The sequence below is a fragment of the Podarcis vaucheri genome (genome assembly GCF_965113315.1).
Source record: "Podarcis vaucheri genome assembly, chromosome: 5".
Lineage (NCBI taxonomy): Eukaryota > Metazoa > Chordata > Lepidosauria > Squamata > Lacertidae > Podarcis > Podarcis vaucheri.
In genome coordinates, this window is record NC_138763.1 from 49617758 (window position 1) to 49643454 (window position 25697).

General features: G+C 44.5%; 1 protein-coding gene across 1 annotated transcript in view; it reads right to left on the bottom strand.

The window, feature by feature from the left end:
• Positions 1–21377, bottom strand: part of XPNPEP1 (X-prolyl aminopeptidase 1) — a 34240-nt gene extending 12863 nt beyond the window's left edge. Inside the window, exons 1-12 of the mRNA XM_082225266.1 lie at positions 21254–21377; positions 17513–17612; positions 12854–12974; positions 10002–10065; positions 8204–8308; positions 5916–6008; positions 4959–5102; positions 4583–4678; positions 2831–2912; positions 1901–2111; positions 486–575; positions 184–234 (exon numbers count right to left, since the gene is read on the bottom strand). Of these exons, the coding sequence (XP_082081392.1) occupies positions 184–234; positions 486–575; positions 1901–2111; positions 2831–2912; positions 4583–4678; positions 4959–5102; positions 5916–6008; positions 8204–8308; positions 10002–10065; positions 12854–12970 (1053 nt within the window). The 5' untranslated portion in view covers positions 12971–12974; positions 17513–17612; positions 21254–21377. The remainder of the gene's footprint in view (positions 1–183; positions 235–485; positions 576–1900; positions 2112–2830; positions 2913–4582; positions 4679–4958; positions 5103–5915; positions 6009–8203; positions 8309–10001; positions 10066–12853; positions 12975–17512; positions 17613–21253) is intronic.
• Positions 21378–25697: the final 4320 nt, after the last annotated feature.

Sequence of the window (25697 nt, forward strand, 5' to 3'; positions counted from 1 at the left end):
TCATTTCCTCTCAAGGTGTAAATATGAACAGCCCTCACAATCCCTACAAGTCTCAGTGGCTTTCTCCCTCCCTCTAGGCCATTGTAATCAGTAGTTACCATGAGCAATACTAAAGCTTATATTCATGCAATCTTCTATTATACAGTAACAGTCTTCTCTCAGTAAAAATCTAAAAAACCATACCTCCTTCTCCAGCCAGTTAAATAACTCACACAAGGCCACAGCATCCTTAATCTGTTAATAAAGGGAGAAGAAGAAACAAGGTAAAGGGATTAATGAAATACACCTGTATGGAATAACCCACTGAACATTTTAATGGAAGAAATAGATTAGTAGGCAGTAGCAAAAAGATGACATTTCTACTTCCAAGCAGAAACTTCTACACTTCACTCCGCACTCTGCAAAAACTATTGCAGAGTTCAGTAGAATTAATAATTTGCAGCTCTGAAACAGAAAAAAGCGACTAAACTGGGCAGATCACTTACGTGAGCTCTCCTCATGCCTTCTGACTCCGCTGCATTCTTCACAGCTTTTGCAATGCATATGGGAGTGTAGGGGGTGAGGTAGCGGTGATCCTAAGACCAAAAGGAAAAGATACAATTTGGCAAGGAGCCCAAACTGCCTGCTGACCCTGGAGTTGTCTGGCCACTAAGACTAAGCTGAAGTGGGCTAGCTACATCTTCGTATCCTTCCAAGCCTCAGGGACCAGACAGAAAGGATGCATGCAGGCCAAGAGCATCTTCTGTCTGCATGAAAGGCAAAGTGTAGCCTTTCCTTACAAGGGACCACCAGAACATTTTGCATGCCCTTTCCTGCGCCTTTTCCAGTCATTTCCCCTCGATTCTGCTCAGACTGTTCTAAGCCCTTCAGGAGATGGTCCATCTGAAGTCTACAATTCCATGGATCTACGTATTTAGATAGGATTCCTGCATTGCAGGGGGCTGGACTAGATGATCTGTGAGGTCCCTCTGTGAGGTCCCTCTACAATTCTATGGTTCCATGAAGCAGACATACCTCTGCATATAGTTCTCTCTGGAAAGTCTCCAGCTCTGTGCAAGCCACTTTATGAGCTGAGCAGGAAGCAGGGCGAAGTCTGGTCTCAAAGAACATTGCGGACTGTGCCAAAACACTGCCATATACATGGGATACTGAACTAAAAGTACCTTAGAATCTTCTTGCACTCTGTGTTAGGTATGTAACACAGCACAGAAAGCAAAAAGAAAAAGGAGAGCCCATTTCAAACAGAAGGCATGCTCCTGCAGCCCAGGGTAGCCAGTGGAGTGCCTTCTACGTGTGGCTGGACTCCAACTCTATTGAGCCCCCACCACCATGGCCAATGGCCAGGGATGAGGGGAGTTGGAGTCCAACGCCATCTGAAGGCACCACAAGAGCTACCACTGCTCTAGCTAATGGAGGTTTCTATATTCATGTTCTACATACAGGTGAAGAAGAAAAATGCCTCACATGGGATAACAGTAAGACTCACGGTGCGTTTTGTCACAGCCTCCCCAAAGAAAGCCAGAAGAGGCTGCTGTGTCGTCGTCCCCCAACAAAACGATGAGAACAAAACCCCTTTATTCCTCTCCAGCCCAATCCGCAAAAGTAGTTTTTTGCTCCAGGGCCAATTTTTTTTTTCCCAAATCCCTGCCTTATTCTAATCTGACACTCTTTCAGATAAATTCTTTTAATGAGTTAGTCATTTCCTCCTGCCACAGGGGTTGTAAGCAACCCATGGAGAGCTTGGCTTGGGTTTCAAAGCCACGTTGCAGCAGAGGACAAGAGGCCTGCAACAGCCCCACGGAAGGAAGCTTGGAAGCATCTGCCCCGAGTGGAAGTGCATAGCGGCAGACCTGAGCTGGGGGGGCAAGAGGAATTTGCTGCCTTGCCAAAGCCTACAGACCTTGGGGATGGCCTGGGTCAGGGCATAGCTGGCTTTGTCACTGAGCCAAACTTTCTCGTGGGGAGAAAGGGTGTCGCAGATGGACTTCAGAACGGTCAGGATGGAGTCGTACGGCAGCACTTGGATGCTGAACTCAGGGTCCTGAGCAGAGTCCAGCAACAGATGCTCTCTCACGCCTGGGTCGGACATGCGATCGCCGTCAATGAACAACCTAGAGGAATATATTGGAGAGATAGAGAAAATCAGCCTGAGCCTTGCGGGAAACAAAATTAAATAAAGAGTGAATGACTGAACGTTTTATTTATAGCATTTGCATCTCAGCTTTTTGCTAAAGAGATCAAGGTGTCGTACATGGTTCTCCGCCTCCTCATTCAATCCCCACAACAATCCTGAGTGATTGGCCCAAGGCCACCCTTCATGGACAAGTGGGGATTTGAACCCCAGTCTCCCAGGCCTTAATCCAACACTCTAACCACTACACCACGCTGGCTGGCTCTCCAGGTCTCAGTAGCAGGGTATTGGTAATCTGGGCACAGACTTTCTCATAGGTGAAAAACATATGGTAGTGCTACCATAGGAAGGAGCAGAGTGAGGAGGCACCGAGGTCAGGGGAGATCTAGGTGGACAGTAATGTCTCTGCAGGTACAGCTGCCTTGTGGGGCTGCTGCCTACTCAAAGTTCCCCAGACTTCACTGCTGCCTATTTCTTTCCTAGTGAGTGCAGTGCCACCCCTAGGGAGTACACTGCACTTCCTAGTGAGTGCAGTGCCACTGCCATTCCTCCCCCTTCAGAGGCTGCAGCCTATTGCTTTTAAAGACCTGCTGTCCTTGCCCACTCAGCCAATCAGTTTCTTGAAGGAAAATATATACACATGTTGACCATCAGAGTAAATGTGAGCAAAATAAATGAGAAAGCCTCGGTTTCCATTACCTGATTGTATTGGCTCCTATGATGGCGTAAGCAAAAAAGACCGGGTTGTACTCAACATCCGAGCCTCTGAGATTAAAGAGCCCTAAAAAAATAAGGAAGGAGAAGACAGTGTGACAAACCTGGTTAAAATTCAACATTACAGTGGTACCTCGGGTTAAGTACTTAGTTTGTTCCGGAGCTCCATTCTTAACCTGAAACTGTTCTTAACCTGAAGCACTACTTTAGCTAATGGGGCCTCCTGCTGCCGCCGCACCACCAGAGCATGATTTCTGTTCTCATCCTGAAGCAAAGTTCTTAACACGGGGTACTATTTCTGGGTTAGCGGAGTCTGTAACCTGAAGCGTATGTAACCCGAGGTACCACTGTGCTTTCTTTTTTTTAAGAAAGCAGTAGGGAAGCACCATCCATCGTGAGATGCAACACAACCACTTAAATGAACAATAAGGGGCTTTTGCCACAAGATGGCATTAGAAGTCCAGACTACGCACAAGGAAGATCTTTTGGTAACAAGAAAATAAGACAAACGAAGTACAAAGGAAGCCAAGTTGGACCATAAGGAAAAAGTAGAAAACCCACAGCGGGGCCCTATATTTATTAGGACCACCCACAAAATAGTGAGCAAACTTTCAAGGTCTCCAGATCGCCTTATCGGGCTGGAGGATGAGGGAAGCAAAGCAGGAGTGGGATGGTGGAGAGGGAACATGGCTGGTATTAAAACCATAAAGTCTGCATTGCTTTCAGTCTTGTGACCAAGTGCAGGAAGAGATAAGGAACGTAATCAAGGTGCTGTGCAGGTTGCGGGTTACACCTGGGATTATAAACAAAAACAAAAGAGCATCCAATGGTTCAGTGGCTCACTCCTTATTATTTAAAATGTAAAATCCAGGAATTACTCACATCTGTCTCTAGAGACTGAGACCGGTCTCACATATCACACTAAGCTAAGCCAGGCTCCCAGAGAGGAGATCACAAGCATTTTGCTACACCACCAGCCCCAGCAGTCATTCTGATGATGGGCAGGGAGTTCAACTCTGGTGATACCAGACAAAGAGCCTTGGGAGGAGATTTCCCCACCTGAAAAAGGCCCCATCTGTGGTTACCATCCTACATCACTTCAGAAGGCCTCAGGACTCAAATAATAATAATTTATTTATTTATTTTTAAAAAGGGAGTTCAACTCTGCTTGGTGTGCAAGCATGTTTGCCACTGTGAACTCACTTGCGCAGCAAAGCCCTGCAGAAAGCAGGCCACAAGACAAGCCCACAGCCTACCAAGCAGTTTCCCCAGATCAAATCCAACGCGTTATCCTTTGGGCCCCATTGCCTCCCAATAGGCAAACTTGCCATTTCCTGTTTTGCACTTTACTGTGCTCCTGGCTGCTCCTCAGCTGTGCTTGGTGGGTATTTGGGAACTAAGTGGTAGCAGACTGTAAGCAGGCAGCAGCTATCCACAAGTGCAGCACAAAGTGGTTTTTCCAACCATTCATGGTAATTAGTAATATTGAACCCAGCAGCAGCCCTCCTGGAAATGGCACAAGGTTCCTTGCCATTGACCAGTGAACAGCCAGCAACTGAAATCTCTACATTCCAAAGATGACACCGGGACAGACTTCTATTGTCCAAATTGGCCCACAGTCCTACTGACCCCTGGGGATGCTGCAGGGTTTCTCATTTCCAGCTGCGTAGAGATTTCTGAGTAGATAACCAACATGGAATTGAACAATGCTAAAGGAAACAGGATACTTGTACTCACAAGCCACTTCATCCAAGGCGGTCACCACAAACCACGGAGCCTTCCTCTCAGCCATTTTCCCCCGCAGGGCTGTGATCTTGTCCTTCCAGCTGATCCCTGCATCATGCAATGAAAGCGAGAACTTAATCCAGCCAAATTCTCTAGGGTTAATGTAACAAAGCAGTTCTTTTATCTACACACAGGTGCCGTTTATGTCCAATGCCCAATTCATCTCAGATGCTTTTAGGGATATTAAATGATGGTTGCGGCCAGACTAGTCTCATCCTTTCCACACACACAGTACCTCTGCCCAATATGCAATTCAACGGGGAGCCTGTCGAGATTGTCATTTCATTATCAACAACATTCTTACAGACGTGACTGGGATCCTGCTAACCTGTGTAGTTCAAGCCTAGAGTCATCAAGGGTTTGCAAGGCCGTGGTGGTCGATCTGTCCATATGACATCAATTAGGTTGTCTTTGACAGGCACAAGAGTATGGCCAGCACTATTCAGAACTTTGGACATCCTCTTCCATTGATCTGAGGATGACAGAAAGAGTGACGTAAGAAGGATGCTGCTGTTGAGATCCCCAGCCTGCTAAGCTTTCCCTGTGAAGCGACATTGTGTAAGCAGAAACGTGGGGGATACAGTACACATTTAAACACATGGGTTGGTAACAGAATCATTTATCCACTGCATTTCTTAAAAAGTATTTTATTAAGAACCTCACCATTTGCATTCATGAAATATAAAAACATTTAAAAAAAACTGAACAAAATTGTGTGTGCATGTTCTGTACATTACAACGAGAATTAGGGAACGAGAACTTCTCCTGTTAGGGTCAACTAAACCCTAGACTTTCATCAGAAAACTTTGGACCAGAAACGTATCACATTTCTGACAATGTATCGCTCTCCATTTTTAAAGAAACAAAAGTTTTTACGCCTTATGGTTTTGAAGAAGAAACTGAAGATGAATGGTTAGCTTACAAACCACTGTGGGATTGTAGAGGGAAAGTAGTAAAAATATTGCCATTAACCAGATTTGGGGGGAACAGATTCCTGTGATCTTCTTCAAATTCCCAACTGAAAAGTTTGCTAGATTCATTTGCAGCTGAAACTCGATAGGGCAACCAATCCACCTCCTTCTTGAATAATCAGGATATCTCACTGCCTCCTTGGAAAAACATCAGCCTCCCTACCCCCAACTACCTTGGCTGCAGAGAAAGGGTTTCAGGACAAGTTCAACTACCCTGGCTAGAGCCAACCCCTTGATGCTGTGTGGTGAAGCAGCACAAGTCAGGAGAATCTAACCATTTACACAAATCAGAAGGCATTTAAGGGCAAGCTAACCTGCTGGAATGATGAAAGGATCTACTCCAACTTTGGAACCCTCGGGGAGAACACTCACAAGCCAGTCCTCCTGCGCGGGAGTGTTCTTCAGACCTGAAGGCAAGAAAGAATTCAAGAGAGATTGCAAAGTTTAAAGAAAAGGAACACAAGCATGGAGACCTTGATCACAAGACGGGGAGCAAAAAACCTCAACACAGCGCTTTATAACCAAATTTAAGTGCAGAAATGCATACCCAAACCCTAAGTAAGACTGCAGTGCCAGAGATGGAAATAGCACCAGCGGTGGGGAACCCCCAGCCCACCAGGCCTCCCTATTTGGCTGCAATGCAATTTTGGCCAAGCCACACCCCTCTTGGGCAGCTAAAGGCTAAAAAATTATTTCTTTTCTTCACTGCTCACTTTCCTCTGTGGCCCCCTAGCCTTGTGCTGCGGCTCCACATTCACGTGATTTTCACCTGTGGCCCCCTTGGAATATCCTGGACTGCCCAGGGAGCCATATGGCACTCAGTTGGGAAACACCGCAATAGAGTCCCGCCCATGGCTTTTTGAAAGCCTTAGCTGATGAGCTGTGATTGCACAGAGCTGTGCAAGGCTCTTTGAAGTTGCAGCGGTTGGCTAATTGTCAGGACTTCAAAGTGCTGCGAACGGAATTGCAACACAGGTTACCAACAGGTGGCTAGTGCCCTCTCCCCTGTCAAACCTGCCCTGTGAGGGAGATAAGGACCCAGCACACAGGTCAGGTCCACTTCCCCATGCCTGGAATACCCAATAGTATTTTGGGAGAACAAACCATGCATAAATCCCTAGGAACAAAACCATGACCCCTCACCAACCTTTATCATAGAAGCCCTCTGCTCCCAAAACAAACCCCATTTATGGAATCCTTTCCATACACCTAAAAACACTGCAGATATTCAGCAAAATTAATGACTTGGAGCTTGGAGCACTGTGATACAGTGCAGTGTGGCCCTGAATATTGCCCCTTTAATAACTCAGTTTGCTCCCTACTATTTGCCTTGGGAAATAATATGAGCAATCAGCTTCAGAGAACAATTGAGTCAGAACCCTGGGCTAGATGGACCAGTGTTGCCTACTCCAACTAGGAGATGTCAGAACGTTTCCATTTCTGCCAACTGATACCCTTGAACCTGAAGCCTTCTGCATGCAAACCATGCACTCCTCACACTGAAGCATGGTTAATTTCAGCTATAGCTACTGCTAGCCCCAAGAGCAAAGCACCTGGGAGGTAGCCAAACAGAGCATCCTTCCTTTCCCTGCCTGCCTCCACTGATTTGAGTACCACTGAAAAGAGAAGTGGTGCCCATGTGAGCTCTTTCCTTCTCCTATCTCCCTTCCCTCATCAGCCTTTGTTCTCACTAAGGTCAGAAAGCACTGCAGTTGCTAAGCAACCAAGGGATGGGCCGAGGAACAACAAGTTGCAAGTACTGGCAGCAAGTTCAGCGATAAAGGAGGAACTGGTATGTTCAGGAAGCCCAATGGTTAATTCTGATGTCTTGTCTTAGTGCCTCCATTGGGGAAGCTGAAACCATCTTTGTGGTTCAGGGTACCCTGAACATTGCAACATTTTAATGTCATGCCTCTCACACACACAGTTTCTGTTCCTCAATCTTTCCCCGACACGCCCATATAAATGACAGCAATTCGGTACAATTTCCATAGCTAGAATTATGCCCCCCAAAAAATTACAAGAGTTTTCTTAATTTTGAGTTACATGTCCAGATATTAAATGCGGACTTTCGGCAAGCACAGTATGGCTCTTTACTGTGGCATTTGGAAAGCTGGGTGCACAATTCACAGGCCCTCAGCTGCACCTTCAAGTGAGCCTGGAAGTAATCAGACCTAACACAAAATGAAGAGGTCACTATGGGGCAAGGTCACATCACCTTTATCGCCTTTGCTCAGCAGCTGTCAATCACTCAGGCTGCATTCAAGCAAACTCCATTATATTCTTCTCATAGGGTTGGTACAGGAAGCTGCAACTTGCTTTTATACTATTCACACAAGAAATGCTATTGTATTTTTCCAGAGAGCACTCACACTTGGTGAAGGGTACAGCCAAAAACTAGGATTTGCTTGCTTTCTGCCTGCAAATAACCGCTGACTTTGGGCAGATATACTAGGAAGGGAAAGCAAGAGGCCCTGCTCCTGTAACATGTCCAAGAAAACGTTGTTTTCTCCGTGTAACAACAGGACCAAGGGAGCGTTAATGGGTTAAGAAGCACAACTAAAGGAACTAAAGCAAAGCACTAGTTTGGGCTCTCACACACCCATCATCATGAGTGTCCAGTTGGTATCCATTTGCTCAGCAGCTTGGAGAAAGTAGCGTCCGTCGGTCCACATGGCAGCATCTTGTGCTGTTATTATGGCGGTTCCTGAGAAAGAGTGAAGAAGGAAGAGGTGGTCATATATTATACACACAGACACACATGGCCAGTGGTGCCCGTTGAATGAAGGGAAATGAAACAATCGAACGTGAATTAAGTTTGTTCCAAAGCATCTGAAATTCAGGCCAGAACAGTAGAGTTTACCTTGAGAAGGCCTGAGCTAAAATACTCACTGCCTGGGACATAAACCATAGTTAGGCTGCTGACACCTGGACTTGGCTGTTTTACAGTAAGGGGTAAACAAAGCAACACAAAATGGCTGGCCTGACAATGCTTGCAATGCATATATATCACACACACAGCTTGAAATGAAACCTACATCTCATAGCTGCAGTTTAATGCGTGTTACCACGGGACATGCTGCTAAACAGAACACACTGTCCCTATGAAAGATAAACAAGGCTTTTCCCGCCCATTAGCCGAATTTCAATGCCCAGCGATTTCAGATGCAGAAAAAAATTTTTTTTAAGAAGATTGAACTTGGCTAACCAACACTGTTTACCGCTTAATCCCCCAATCTGCCAAACTACAAGCAAATCTGTTTCCACTGGCTTCGCAGAGGGAAAAAGAAAGGCAAGCTGCGATCACTGTATGAAACAGTTAACAGGATTTTTCACTTTATTGAAGGGTCATCTGGGGGTCGGCAAAAGCTCATTACTACACGGGTATTACGTCACCATTCCAGCTGGTGTCGATGCTGAAAGGGGAAGGGACAAGTCAAACTTTTCCTTCGTGTTTTTCTTTCAACCCAGCACGCAAACTGCAAAGCACAACAGTTTTTCCAGAAGTGAGCTGAGCCAACTCTCTCCACCCCACCCCTACGCACATACCAAAGTTCAGCAGCCACACTGCTATAGACTTATCTGCCCAGAGCAGGTAATATGGAATATATACCAAGTCTGCCTTAAATGTGGTGGAGAGAACTGTTTATGCGGCATGGTAGGGACTGATTTCTTCCCCTTAAAAAGTTACACACAACAGCAGCCAGGTTTGGACCAGTCCCTACTCCTCTCTAGTATATAAAAGCATCAGGAAACAGATGCTGACATCACCTTCCCCATTTCATTTTTAATTTATACGACAAATGCCACTATGATTAAGGCTGCAATCCTACACACCAGCGGTAGAGAACATAAAGCCTGTGTCCCTGTCTTGCTCCTGGAACCCTCCTCAGACCACACCCCATATCCCCATGCCACACCTCTCACTGCTCCCGATTCACCCCGCAAGTGTTGTATTTGTGTGTTGTATTTCGTGAGTCAGGATGTGCTTTGGCAAGAGGAAGGAAAAAGAGAGAATGGAGCTGACTCTAACGGTGTTTCAAAATGAGCTGCTATGTTGTTGTTTTTAGGAATGCTATTGTTTTATTGCATTGTATTATATTGTAGTTTTGCAGTTGCGGTGTTGGGTTATCTATACATCTTGAATGCATTTTGTAAACCACTTAGAAATTGTCTTAAGCGGTGGGTGTATCAAGACATTTTGCAAATTACACAGAGATGATTAAACAGCCATATCCAGACTGGATGTAAAATAACAGCAACAACCATACAGCACTTTAGCTTTAGAGGAAGTTGGAGAGATTCATGTTCTGGCCCGTGAACCTCAGAGGAGGAGCTTGGCATTCAGAGCTGAAGAACTGTCAAATGTGACGGGGTCAAGCACAGTTCTGGGAACATACCTGCTGAGCCATCAAACCCGCAGATGAACTGTCTTCGGCAATCACAAGGCGCACTGTACTCACTCTAGAAATGAACAGTGAAAAGAAAAAGGGGAAAGTGAGCCTAATGATGCACAACAGCAGAGAGAGGCACCAAGAGCAGCAGAACGTGCTTCCTGAATTAGCTGTGCTGCCCTGTAAGGTGCCCTTCCAGATGCAAAGAAATACTGAAAAATCTGAACAAGCTCTTCCTCTGCACAGCTGGTGAGAATCCCAGACATATGGTGGGCACCAGGCCGGGGAAGGCTGCCTTCATAGAATTATTCCACTGAGACATTTAAACCTCCATGTTTATTCTTCATTTGTTTACTTCAGATCTGCAGTACTTTTTCCTCCGACATTTCTCACAGCGCTCATGTTTATTTCACTCTTGACCACACCACTGTCCAGCCAAAGAAGTCAGGCCTTTGATGTGGCAACACAAGCGGAAGAAATGCCCCCAGTATCTTCTGATCCTGGAAGCTGTAATAGACGATATGCCTCAAATCTGTAACCTTTGCTTTATTTTACTGGCATCCTCTAACTGGATTTTATGAGAAGTACTCAAAAATGGGTGTCTGCCTAAAATCTCCTCGTTAAGAATTTCAACCACTGACAACAAGCTGCTCTGGCCTTGATTATAAGCTCAAAGCAAAGAAGCCTAGAAGTCTCCACTGCCGGCATGTACCCCATGCAATTCAAAACTTAATTTGCTAAGGCAGAATCTACTTTTTCTAAAACCATGAGAAAGGTAGCTTTTCAGCTCTGGTGTTCACAGACCAGTGCAGTCACAATACTGGCTCCATGCAAACAGTGGTTTGCAAACTGAGGCAACCTAGGGAATGCATCCTTCCTACTCTTCCTATTTTCCATTTTCTTGTTGGCCTGAATCATGATTTACAGTGATATTTTTATCAACGCTAATCATGCTTCAACCTAGCCAGGTACCCTTCAAACGAGGCTAGTACGGCTAACCACCATCAGCTTCCATCCAGCCCCACAAATAATTTATGAAATTAAGTATAAATGCTTATTTTGCGTAAGATAACTTTGATGCTGTGAAATGGTAGGTAGCCCTACCACCACCACCACCCCCACTTGAAGCCTTGCTGAGGAACACTGGTAGAAAATCAGTCAGGCAGTTCATTCTTCTTCTCCCCCCCCCCCCTTAATTCATTATTACGTTTTTATCCTACCTTTCCTTTAAGGAGTTTAAGGGAGCCATGCATTGCCAGTCCCACCCTTTTATCCTCCCAACAACTCTGCGAGGTAGGGTAGACTAATAGATTGCGAGATTTCCCAGTGAATATAATAATGATAATAATTTGTTATTTATACCCCACCCATCTGGCTGGGTTTCCCCAGCCACTCTGGGCAGCTTCCAACAAAGTATTGAAATACAGTGGTTTGTTAAACATTAAAAGCTTCCCTAAACAGGGCTGCCTTCAGATGTCTTCTAAAAGTCTGGTAGCTGTTCTTCTCTTTGACATCTGGTGGGAGGGCGTTCCACAGGGCAGGTGCCACTACCAAGAAGGCCCTATGCCTGGTTCCCTGTAACTTGGCTTCTCGCAGTGAGGGAACCGCCAGAAGGCCTTCATAGCTGGATCTCAGTGTCCAGGTAAAACGATGGGGGTGGAGACGCTCCTTCAGGTATACTGGACCAAGGCCATTTAGGACTTTAAAGGTCAGCACCAACACTTTGAATTGTGCTTGTAAACATACTGGGAGCCAATGTAGAACTTTCGAGTGAGTTTCGTGACCAAGTGGGGTTTTGAACCCAGGACTCCTTGGTCACTCTGTCTACTTCAGCACGCATGTACTTGTGTCCTGAGCATCAAGGCTTTAAACCATGTAAATGGGGGGACACGGTTTTGCTGAAGTCATGGTATGCAGCAAATCTACTGGATACAAAATAAGGAGGGGTGGGTTTCTTCCTGTCCATTCAGCTCTCTGAACGGAACAGAACAAACCTGATAAACTTGCCCAGCAGGAAAAGCATAATGTGAGGTCTTTGCATTACTGCATTCCCTAAAGCGACACAAAGAAATAAAGAATCTTGCAGGTCATATTCCAAGATCCACAGGAACATATTAAAAGTCTCACAAGTGTAACCAGAGCTACAGAGAAGCAGGCTCAGGCAGGAAAAGAAGCACCTGTAGCAGCTGCAAAAAAATAAAAATAAAACCCTCTTGCCTGCAGCAACTTGAGAGCAGAATAGCTGTGTGTGTGTTTGGTTTGCTTGCTTTATTAGATGAAGAACACTGCGCACTGGCAGCTGGAGGCACTGTTCTCTGCATACAGCATAAAACGTGGACAATGGAGTAGCCATTAATCCTGGAGCAGGGCTTTCCACGTGGCTGCCCCCATTTTGCCCCACTACCTGCACCTTCCGGAAACAACAGAAGATATTTTTTGTTCCCAGTCAAAGAAATGGGTCTTAACCACGAGTGCCTGCTTTCCTAGGGTTTCAGTCTTGTTTTAAATGTATTTGCTGATTTTGTGTTTAATAATCTCATATGCAAATTGCCTTGAGATGGCTGTTCAGAAGGTGATTAATAAATGGATGATAATAGCTGCTGGGGGGCAGGAATCTTACTGTGTTCCCGGCCTATTTGTGGGCTCCCATAAACATTCCCACTGTGAGAATAGAACACTGGAACTTTTCACAGTGTGCATCACCTTGATATAGGTTTAGGATATGGTAGCATACAATAGGGATACCTCTACATATTAAGCACATTTGGTTAAAGAACCTTAATCTTTAGCTCTTGGAGGAGGGGCACGAGAGAGGGAAGAATCCTACCGACAGAAGACAATTCTGCTGAATCCCATACCTGGTGTGCATCTCCGGAGGGTACAATGTAGGCTTGGATCGGTTCTGGAACATATTTGGAGTTTCTCATTGCTTGTCGAAGCAGATGAAGCAGCTCTGTAGTCTTCTTGGGAGCCATATTCCTATTTGGAATTATATATTTTTTTAAAAAAAAAAGTCTGAGAGTCCTGTGGATTTCATACCTAAATATTTCAAATATGTAAAAGAAACTCCATGGTTTCCAACCAGAACCTGCAAGTGAACTCTCTTTCTCCTCTCCTCCCCCCCCCCTTTCTTCTCCCACAGGCAACTTTACTGTAGTACAGTTTGACCCCAACCACACTCGGCCAACTTCCAGGACCTTGCATTTGTAATGATGAATCTCTTGGCAGTGGATGCCTCATGAGTGGCAGATTGGAGGAAGTACTGTGCATGGGAAACTTTAGGAAACGAAGCACAACAGATGCTCTGAGGCATGTGAGAAGGGCAAGGACATCGAACAGGAAGGAAGCAATTCACAAGCTGCTGCTGCTGCTGCTCTCAGTTGTGGGGAATGTTCCTAGAGCTTCTCACTGCTTCCTATGTGCCATCGTATTATAATTTACTGCCAAAGACAGTCAGTAGGTTCCACAATCCCTCCTTTCTCAGCAACACATTTCCCAAGGGAAAGAAAACATTTCATTTTTCCAAGTTTGGATCTGGCAGCCCTACCCTTGCAACTTTCCATGTCTCCTTCCCAAAATCAAAATAAGTGTGGTGTAGTGGTTAGTATCTTGGGCTACGATGTGGGGAACTGGCAGTTCAAATCCCCGACCAGCCATGAACCTTTGATCAGCCACTATCTCTTAACCGAACCTCCTTTACAGGATTGTTGCGATGATAAAATGGGGAGGGAGGAAACATGTGCACTGCCCTGTGGTTCAGTGGAGGAAAGGCAAGATATAAACAAAATAAATAGAGAAATAAGAAACACGGCTTGTTGGGGAAGTGTATTTAGATAAGACGAGCATAAAAATATTCTTTGGGCAATTCATGTGTCACAGATCACAGATCACCGAGAGCTACCATCTTACTGGAAGATATGTCTATATTTTTATTTTTATAAAATTCATACCCTGTCTCTCATCATAGATGATCTGGCAGGTGTAAAACCCTTTCTTTCTAGTTATCATTATCATTTATTTATATGCCACTTAATGCCAAAACAGTCTTGGGTGGGTTATCCCAGAAGCAGCACACGTTGATCATCTCTATCCCAGATTACAATTCAGGATTACAACCCTTTTTGGCACCATTTGTGCATTCCCAAATGACTCCATTACCCAGAAGACTGGGGTTATTTTGGACTATTCCAGTGCTGGTGGAATATCTGCTATGCAAAATCATGCAGGTCCATCTGCAGATTAACCTGGGCTCACATCTACATTATTAATTTGGCACTCACAAAGAACAGTGGATGCTCATTCAGATATGTCAATTAACATCTGAAACGGGGGAAAGGGGAAACTGGCATATACAATAAGCAACTTCACACTGGAATTGGCACTGAATCAGCAGCTACTGAGTCACTAATATTCATTCAGCACAACACAGAAGCTACAAGATCATACTTCTAATTAGGAACATACCATCTGGTCAGGGTGGGTTACCATTTTCCAAAAGGGACCAAGATTCTATCTTTGGAAGAGCTATTCAGTGAGTGGAGGGTTGTTTTTTATTCCAACATTGTGATGGGGGCGGGGGGAACTGTGCCAGTGGAAATTTGTTTTTCTTTACACCACTTAAAGAAACTGGAGCTCTTTTGGAATAAGACCAACCACACTGTAGCCCACTAACCATATCACCAATTTACTGAATCCCTCCATGGGGATACTATTGGAACTTGCAGCTTGCCTTGGCATGAGGACATGAAGCCATTGCTGACTGACGACCATGGCTGGTGCCCATCGGGACCCGTAGGACAGAAAACAGAGAGGCCATCAGTAAATGGCGAGTAGAGCCAACTAATTCTAGTTTTGCCCCCCCCCCCCAATTTTCCCCTGCTGAGTTCTACAAAGGCCGGTTGAGGGGGAGGGGCTGGCATAAGAACAGCTTGCTGGATCAGGCCAGTGGTCCATCTAGTCCAGCCTCCTATACTCACAGTAGCCGTCCAGATGCCAACAGGCAGGATCTGAGCACAAGAGAACTCTCCCCTCCTACACTTTCCAACCAGAGCAGAGCCATCATGGCCTAGCAGCCATTGGTAGCCCTATCCTCCATGAATCTGTTCAGTCCTCTTTTAAAGCTATCTGAGTTGGCGGCCATCACTGCCTCTGAGGGGAGAGTGAGTTGCAAAGGTTAACTATGCACTGTGCAAAGTGCTTTCTTTTATCTGTCCTGAACCTTCCAACATTCGGCCTCATTGGATGTCAGCAAGTTCTAGCACTGTGAGAGAGGGAGGGAAACTTTTCTCTATCCACTTCCTCTGTGCCGTGCATAAATGTATGAACATCTCTCATGTCTCCTCTTGCCTGCCTTTTCTCAAGGCCGCAACCTTTCCCCACTGGAGAGTCACTTGATCATTTTGTATGCCTTTCCTTAACTCTTTCCAACTGCACAATATTCTTTTTGTGGTGAGGACAATATGCTTTTTGAGGACTGCTTGTAATAAGGAAGGCGAGCAAGTGGGACTGCTGAGGACACTGTTGGATGAGGCAGTGTCTCATTTGCCCTAATGGACCGGCCTCCTCTGTCAATAGAAATTCAATAACAGATGGCCTTGCCCGCATGTCACCAGGCCACCATCTTCCATGGCCATTGATTAGCCACTAAAATAGAAAGGGCCTTGAGCAGCCAAAGCCCAGTATTAAAAATGGGGTATGCTTGCTGCATGTTAACTAACCCTCAGCAAGAGTACAGCACATGGCCAATAAATGTGACTGAAGTGCAGTTGTGAAGCAAAAATCAGACCAAGGCATTTAACTTCAAATGCCCAACCAGAAAGCAGGATTTGGGATCAAAAGGCAATGACATACTCCAAAACTGCGATCTTGACACAGCAAGGTCTGAAACAACTTGGGCAACGCATGACAGTAGCTCTTTTTAAAAAAAATAGTTCAGGAGTGCACACAAGTAACAAATTTGCTCTCATTAGCCCACTTTTGTGGGTATTTTTTAAAGCACATCTGCTTTGGGGAGGAAAGGTATCCCATTAAAAATCAAGTGTAAGTACCATGAGGCTGGACCTAGTTCCTGTGCTAATGCATTCACAGTTGCAACGCTTCAAAAATGTCACAAGCATTTCTCCAGTGTGGTTCGCTTTTGAGGGCCAAACTGCATGTGACATTGGGAGACCTGTAATCAGATCTCCTGTGTTTTTCACAAAGGTAAAAGTAGCTGCATGGGGGTTGAACTGGATGGAAAGCAGGGCTAGGGGAAGGGGTTAACCCTCCCCCCAAAGACACACATATTTTTTCCAACCTAAACTTCTGTCCCTTGAAAAGCTAAGGTGCAAAAGCTAATAATAATTAAGCAAGAGCAAATTGTCGCTCCAGCACTGTAATGAAAATATTGCCAGGGAAAATATTGCCAGGGAAGTGTGCACGTTGTCTCCCACAGGGCAAATAGCAGCTAGCTTTAGATGAGGCAGTTCTGGTCAGGAAAATTCCCTGCCTCGCCAGCACTGTTTTCCCAATCCAATGCTTTCCTCCTCCCACCCCCGCCCCAGCTGCTTTAAACAGTGTGTGTCATGTCACACATTTAGTTTATTCCTGAGTCTCTAGCCCACTTGTCTGTAAAATATCTTTATGAGACAGGTCACTGTCTCAGAACTTCCTGAAAAGCCTCTGGTGGCCTGTCTAGCCAATACTGTACTATTATTCATACTGTCCTAAACCAGCTCCTTATATCCTTATTGCCAAGACAAAATTCTACTGCCAAAGTCCCCCTTAATACAACAGTTTAAAAAAAAAACCCCCACAGCAATGAGGACTAGAAGGTTTATATTTCTAAAACAGATTCCTCACAGGGTTCCTCATAGCCTGCAAATCACTCTCTCACTTTAGATCTGTCCAGTTCCACAAGTCCTCACTTATGTTTCCCTATATTAGCTTCCCTCTTAAAGAAATCAGTCTTAAAGAAACAAGTCCTTCAGAACTCAAGGGAATGTATCTCACAATATTAAGCTGTTTTGCTCTCTCTTTTTTTCTAAATAAAGAAACCGTTAGAGAACTAAGCAGTAACAATTTTACTTTTTCCATGGATAGCTAAGTACATTTTGGTTCTGTTTTAAAAAAGAAACTTGTTCATTCTCATTTCATTTGTGTTGCGTGCCTCTTTCCTGACTTGAAAAGACCAGACCTTCAAACTGTGTGTCCATAAAGTTTTTGGCACAGTCCTATTCGACCTCTAGCAAAAAAAAGGGGGGGCTGCTCTTTTTCTTCTCCCTTCCATTTTCCTTGGGTGGTCATTTATCCAATTTCACTAGATTCCCAATGGTGCCATTTACCTCCATCACTTTGACAGCACTAAATTATAGGCAAGGAGTAAGTTTTAATTCTTTCCCTGCTATCATCTGCCCCTGTGGTATTCAAAGACAAACAAAGCTGGAATTAAACGACATTTTCTCATCAGTGTAAAATACCGCCTCAGTTTAAAGGACAGAACCACAGTCTATACATGCCCCCCCCCCAAAAAAAAATACCTGTCCCGGTTAGTCCTTCCTTGGAATCCTGGGTTCCCCAGCTTTGGACAGCACAAACACTATTCAGCTCCTTCCTTGCTCTTCATTGACTCAGCAGTGCCTGACAAAGCAAAGGGCAAAACTTCAAAGGTACAGAGACTTTTTGCCACAATAACCCTTCTCTTCCCACAGTGGTTAATCTCAAGCAGCGATCCTTGCAGTGATAGGATTGTTCTAGTTGCAGTTCACAACACCAGAACAGAAAGCATTGTGCCATAGTGGAGGGGAGAGGGCTGCGCTTAGATCTGGGCTCAAACCAGTCAGCTGGCTCAAGGCTGCATGAAACTTGATGATTTTTATCATCATTAAACTCCAGGGTGGGTTACCACAATTTACAATTCCAAACTCAAAACAGATTACAACCAGAGGATTAGGGTGGGCCCTTTAATCACACAAGTCAGGGTAAAGAAATGAAAGTTGTATAGCGAAGAAGCCAGGCACACCTCTGTGGGAAAGGAATTCCACAATTTAGGGGATGCCACAGAGGATGTCCCCTCCCAGGCCATCACACACACACACACACACACACCCAAACTTCTGAGGGAGTTAGAACTCCCAAGAGGGACGCCCCTTCCTCACAGGGCTGCTATGAAGATACACAAGATGGTTCCATTTACAGTGGTACCTCGCAAGATGAATGCCTCGCAAGACAAAAAACTCGCTAGACGAAAGGGTTTTTTGTTTTTTGAGCTGCTTCGCAAGACGATTTTCCCTATGGGCTTGCGTCTTGCAAGTTTGTTTCCTTTTTCTTAACACCGCTAATACAGTTGCGACTTGACTTCGAGGAGCAACTCATAGAACGCGGGGTGGTAGCCTTTTTTTTTTTTTTGAGGTTTTTAGAGACTTTGGTGATTTTTGAAGCTTTTCCAAAACTTTCACGACACCGTGCTTCGCAAGACGAAAAAAATCGCAAGACGACAAAACTCGCAGAACGAATTAATTTCGTCTTGCGAGGCACCACTGTATGTTGCTCTGAACTGCTTGATAAAAAGGTAAAGGGACCATTAGGTCCAGTCGTGGCCGACTTTGGGGTTGTGGCATTCATCTCGCTTTATTGGCCGAGGGAGCCGGCGTACAGCTTCCGGGTCATGTAGCCAGCATGACTAAGCCGCTTTTGGCGAACCAGAGCAGCGCACGGAAACGCCGTTTACCTTCCCGCCAGAGCTATTTATCTACTTGCACTCTGATGTGCTTTCAGACTGCTAGGTTGGTGGAAGGATCCAAATTGTGATAAATGTCAGCAAGGTCCAGTCCATATGTAATCAGTTTAGACTTTAATTCTGGAACGGCTACAGATTAGAAAACATAACGGGGGACGGCAAGACTTGCAAGGAGGACAAAGTACATTGTAGTCGTGTGCACACATGTGAGCTGTTGGGGGTGGGCAGGAGTACAAGAAGTTGCTCATTCAGTTGCACGAGCATGTACCAACAAGCGCTGACCTGGCGTTCTGTCTGTAGGAAGAACTTCAAAAAAGAAACGAGCCATTTCACAGGGACAGAATTTGCACCCAGGGCTCTCACACCATAACCACATTTAAATGGCTACAAAGAACACATTTTCTTTCTTTGTCAGGCCTTTCCTCCAAGGGGCTCAGGATGACTTACAAGGGCCTCCCCACAAAAGCAACACCCTCAAAGGGAGGTGCCTTGGTTAAAAGATTGGGTCATCCAGCTCAGTAATGTCTTCATCCTGACTTGCAGTGACTCTTCAGAGGTTTAGGCAGGACTTTCCCTCCAGGCCTATAGCTGAACCTGATGTCTTCTGTATGTCAGGCACATCCTCTATCATTGAGCTACAACTATTTGTCCTGTGGTGCAAGTTAGGCTGAGGAAGTGGCTGGCACACAACCACCCCGGGAGTTTTGCGAGACTTGAACCTGGATCTCTCCAGTCTTAGTCCAGAGCTCTAACCATTATGCCACATAGGCTAACTAAGCTAAAATAGCAGTGCACCTGTTTAATTTGTGTACCCTGTTTTTTTTATTTAAAACCATCAAAGCTGTTTTCAACAAGACTATAACTAATAAAACCAAAATAATCAATATTTTGGTTTGATTATTTATGTTCTTAATTGTTAGGGGTTTCCTGCCTTGTGGGGGGGTTGGACTAGATGATCTTTATGGTCCCTTCCAACACTACAATTCTACTATTCTAACCAATCGAATAGAATAGAATAAATAGTAGCTAAAAATAGCCCTACATGCTAATATAATTTCTGTATTTTATTTATTTATTTATCTACCTATCTACTGCCTTTGTATACCCGCACTAAAATGTAACATACTAAATGGGGTGGAAGGGAGGCCTATAAATGAGTAATAACAGAAATAAGGTTTAAAAGACACACACGCCACAAAAAGCAGATTTTTTTTCTGGTGGCATCTTCAGGAGCTGGTGAAATGAGCTCTCTGTTCATAGCTTCTCCTCTTCTACCTTCCTTCAGGGTGCACTGAGGGTCTTTAAGTAGCCCCTGGGAAAATAAGTTCTCCACAAAATATCCAGAGTATATAAAATAGCTTATTTATGAAACTGTTACTATGGCAGCTACATGGGCATTCAGGAAATGGGTCCCCAGGACTGTACATTAGAGAGTTCTGTCATTAAGACACGTTCTGGCCTACATAAGCAACTTACAGTCCAACCATACATGTTTCTTCAGAAATAAATCCCACTAAGTTCAATATGTTTCAATAGGCAGGTGTTCACAGGATTTTAGCTTGAGGCATAAAGCTTTTCACTGAACAACCTGCCTTTTGCAGGTTCACTACTTCGGAGAACTCTGTGAAGTACCTGGGGCCCTGAGTTTAGAAGTGCTGACTTCATACAAGCCAAGTGTTGCTTTTTCTTGTTAGAAGACTAGTTAAGGAATACTAAACCAATGCTAGAATACAATGTGTGGTCTGTATGTCTAAAATTCTGTTTGCTTCTCAGGTGCATACACACCTGAAATCTTGCATTATAACCTTGACAGAACAGCTTCTTTTTCTTTCTTTCTTGTTGTTCATTATTGTAAAAGAAAAGAAAGCTTCTCATCTGGCCCGTCAGTCATACTCAAATGCAGTTTCACTTTCATTAATAAAACAATTGTTTTTAAGAGTGAGAGCTCATATTTTCCTTCCAGCTCCATCAGCTGCTTTTTAAAAAACATTTCCTAACAAGTGAAAGCACAGAGCAACATGGGGGGGGGGGGATTTTTTTCCAGGAAGTCCCATGCAGCCAATGTTCAGAATATCCGTTGAAGGCTGGGATCCTATTGCATATTTACTATGGAATAAGCCTCAGTGAACCTATGGGGATTTCCTTCTCAATGAAAATACAGTGGATCCGATAGATGCACACCACGCCACACTCATACATATGCATGCACACACTTAATAAGTCTGGTCTGCATCTGATGAAATGAGCTGTGCTCCAGGGAAGCGAAAATGTGCTGCTCTTTTAAGATGCCACAAGACTCTTCGTTTGGGCTTCGCGCAGAGACCAGGGGGAAATTAAAGCCTAGCCCTTTTCTTCACAGCCTGCAATGCTTTATTTTATCAGTTTATTTCAGATTGCTGGAAAGCCGGGTCCTCCGTTTCCCAGAGGTCCCCTGCAATGCACCAAGCTGCAGTTTCCGCGTCCCTTCTTTTCCCCTGCCCTCCTCCCGGGCGCGCCACCCCGTTTTTACCCAGCGGCCATCCTGGCCCTTCGGATCGCTCACCTGGCCGCCTCTACTGTTTTGCCTCCCTCACTTCAGCGCTTCCGGGAGGCTGCCATGCAAATCTGACGTCTCCAAACCCCGTGAGCCACCGAGGCCGGGGAAAGGGAAGGGGAGGAGCAACCTCCGCTTCCGTGCCAGTGACGTCGCGGCGGCGGCTCCCATTCATGCTCGCCGCCCGCAAGAGGGAAGGAAAGCAGGAAGGGGGCTTCCCTTGGCTCTGGCATTCTGAGCTTCTTCAGTTATTAGCTGGTGTGCGAGGCAGAAGGAAAGAAAAGTCGCTCGGGGAGATTATTTTAGCCATTTCATAAGATCTAACACACCGCTTGATATTTAACGCCCCTCAAAGCCGCTTACCAAAAAAGTAAATAAATAAAATAAATACAATTTTGTTATGAATGGATACTTTTAGTTATTTATTACCAGCGATTTTTTTCTTTAAAAAAAATTTAGGGGCACTCTCATTTTGACTCAAGAAATTCACCGTTTTACAGTTCAAGTCGGAGAAAACAAATACAGTAAATGGACAAAAGTACAAAGATCCACAAAATGTTTAGGGGTATGTGTACCCCCAGAAAAAGCACTGTTTATTACTATATGTAATACATGGGCATAGCCAGGATTTTTTATTAGGCCTTTTGTTAGGGGGGCGCAGAACCTCAGCTTGCTATGTATTTTTATAGATTTTTATTGATTTGGGGGGGCAGCTGCCCCTCCCTGCTCCATGCTTGGCTACACCCATGATATAATACACCGCTCTTCATCTGAGAAATGCAGGGAGATTTGCACTGTAAAAGCACAAAAATACACAAAAGTATCTAGCAGACAATCACCGCCCCCCCCCCCACACACAGTTTTAGAGGCCATTGATTGTTTCATTAGCCCAAGGTTTGGGGGAAGAATTTTCAGCTTGCGCCTAATGATAAGTAATGAAGGTGCCAGGTGAGCTACTCTGACAATAAAATAAGAAAAATAATAATTTAAGACTTTTGAAAAATTGAAACAACAATAGACTGGGATATGAGGCATACATCTTCAAAATAAATTGGAGAATTATATCCAAGTTTTATGTATTTAAAAAGGAAGGGGGCGAGAGAGATGTTGGGCTCATTTATTTCCATGCAAAAATGAACTGTGCTTTTGTTATGGTCGAAACCCTTTCCCCCTTGGCAAGGCCACAAGTGTAATAGGCAGATATTTGAGTGGTGAAGTTTACCCATGATTATCTGTAAAGTTGTAATTTCTGCCTGCCGCGCTAGAACAAAAGATAAGGCCCAGGGCATTTCTGAAGCAGTGGCTTATATTCACTAAAGCTTATATGTACCAGGCAAATGGGAAGAGAAAGAAATGGGCTGCTCAGAATTGGACTGTTTATTGCAATGCAAAGCAATGCAATCAGTTTATTTGAATTTTTATCCCTTATAAAGATTGCGTTTATCCCTCACCAAGCAGTTCAAATCAGTGTCTGTTTATTTATGTATGAATACACTGCCTCTCGATCTGTGATTCCACAGATGGCTAGCTCTATGGTTTCAGTTGTGTTTGTAGATGTGTACATACACATGCAATAATGTAACAAAATCCACAGTAAAACAGAACAGATAAAGCAATCAGCCTCATTAAAACGAAATATTATTTAACAAAAATATATCTACCTGCTTCCAATACATAAAAATGGTGGAGGCTGACAGACAAATAGGGAGAGGAGTTCCTAGAGAAAAGGCCCTGCTCCTCATTGTTCCCCACCATGCCTTAGATGGTAGGGGCTCCCTTGGGAAGATCTTGGTAGTCAGGCCCCCTGAAAGTTACACTTTTTAGCACTACATGGAGTTCTATTTCTTTTACCTTCACAGCACACCAGCAGAGCAGGTTAGGCTGAGAAACACTGAGAAACTAAATAATACTCTTGAGTGGACCCATTGGAATAATACACTTGATTTAAATGGGTCTACCCTGAGTGAAACAAATATTGGATATCACCCAGTTTTTGGCCTTCCCAATGATCTTCATGATATAATAGGGGTTCTCTAGTCCATATGCAGCACTCAATCCACAACCTTTTTTAAAAAAAAAACCTATCATTACTTTATAACCTAAGGTTGCAGTCCTACACTTATATATAAGAAACTGATGCCGAAATCCAGCATTGCTTGAGCTCTGCAAGTGCAGCTTTCTCCTGACTAAAATGCAGAGTGTTTGAGAACCAGGACATTTGCAGGGAAACCAAAATGCTTGTTTACCAAGCTATTGTACTACCAACTTTACTGTATGCTTGTGAAACATGGACCACTTATAAACGCCATCTCCAACTCCTTGAAATATTCCATCAATGGTGTTTATCTGGAAAAAAATACATATCACCTGGGAAGACAGGCAAACCACTGCCAGTGTACTGGAAGAAATAAAGATCACCAGTGTCAAAGCAATGATTCTTCCAACATCAGCTTCATTGGACTGGTCATGTTGTTCAGATGCTTGATTATCATTTTCTGAAGCAACTACTCTATTCCCAACTCAAGAATGGAAAGCGAAATACCAGTGGACAACAAAAGAGGTTTACAGATGCTCTCTAGGCAAATCTAAAAAAAATGTAACGTAAGTACTGATAACTGGGAAACACTGGCCTGTGAGCGCTCCAACTGGAGAAGAGCCTTTACCAAAGGTGTCATGAACTTTGAAGAAGCACGAACTCAGGGCAAAAAGGAGAAACAAGCTAAGAAGAAGACATGTTTGGCAAACCCTCACTGTGATCAACTCCCACCTGGAAACCTATGTCCCCACTGTGGAAGGATGTGTGGATCCAGAATTGGCCTCCACAGTCCTTACGGACTTGCTGTTAAGACCGTGCTCATGGAAGACAATCTTACTCAGCTCCGCGTGATTGCCAAAGAAGAAGATGATAAGACTAAACCCTTCAAGAACTGGATGAAACTTGTTTCTGAGCAAACGTGTAGGATTAATGTTGCAGCCTGCACATAGTGATTTTTTTACCCATCATTTTTGTAAGCTACAGTTGTGGCTGTGTTGGTCTGAAGCAAATGAAAAACAGACCTGATTGTTTCTTTGAATTTGTAGAGGTGGGATTCCCACACACACACAGTGCAGAGGGGGGCACTGAACGTGGCTCCACTCCCCACCCCATGATTGGCATTGTCTGGTTTATAAATATCCAAATAGGCCTAAGGAAGCAAAAAACCAATCATAGCTCCTCTGTATGTTTCCCCATGTGTCTGCTCCTCATAATTTGCAGCAAATGGACATATTTGTGGGCAGTGGCGTAGCGTGGGGGGTGCCAGGGGTGCCGGCCGCACCGGGCGCAACATTTGGGGGGGCGCGTTTGGCCGGCCCTCCTCGAGGAAGCAGGAACCCCACTGTCCTTGGACCTCCTCCGAAGCCTGGCGGTGGGGCGGAGAGACCTTCTCCCCGCGCCAGCCTTCGGATGGCTGTCCTGAAGACTTGTGGTGGGAGCAGTGGCGTAGCGTGGGGGTGCAGGGGGGGCCTGCCGCACCTGGCGCAACATCTGGGGGGGCGCGGAAGAGACTCGAGTGCTAAAATCCACGGGTTAGGGGGCGCAAATTACTGTTTGTGGGGCAGTGCAAAACAGGAAGCAGGCCTTGCTGCTAGTTCAAAATCAAGTAAGCAACTTAGACCTGGTTTGCCTTTGATGGCAATCAAATGTTTGCAGATTCTTCCTATCCACCAGCATCATTTTTATTTGTATGTCGCCTTTCCACAAAATGATTCCTGCTCAAAGCAACAACAAAGAAAGCAAAGATACATGTCTAAAGCAACTATTGCAAAAGCAATTCCAAAACAGGACAAAACAGCAACATAATAGCAAATATGAAAAAACCAATTTTCAGCACCATAAATATAACAAGATTATATTAACAGGATGGAAGTAGTTACAAATAACAAGGGAGCTTAACAGTTTCAACTTGAACCCAGAAACACCCCTCCTATTACGTCTCTCTCCTGCAACAGCTTCTTATAAGACCCAAAGGCAGTGGGTAGGATAAAGTAGCCTGAAACATCCATCTCATTTTGTAATTTACAGGCCCTCTCCTGCAACAACTAGCAAGACTTCCAGGGACATGATATTGCTCCTAGTATTGATGCCCCACAAGGACCTGTAATGCAGCCTGATCTAATGTTTGCATGTTGTTCTCATTCAAATATTGTTATTTTATTTTTCTAATAAAAGTATAGAAGCCATAGGTATGTATCCAGCATTCCCTGCCCACTAGTACAAGGAATCTTGCACTAGCAGACTGGGAACTTTTAATTTTACACTACAGAGTTATCCAATGCAACAGTTGCACCATCTCACCTGCAACAAAGCTACCAGCAACCTGCTTGTGCATTATCTGGCTCAACAACATTCTTCTGGCGTAAAAAAAAAAAAATTGGCAGCAGAATAAGTATACATGCTGCTAAGTGACTTCAA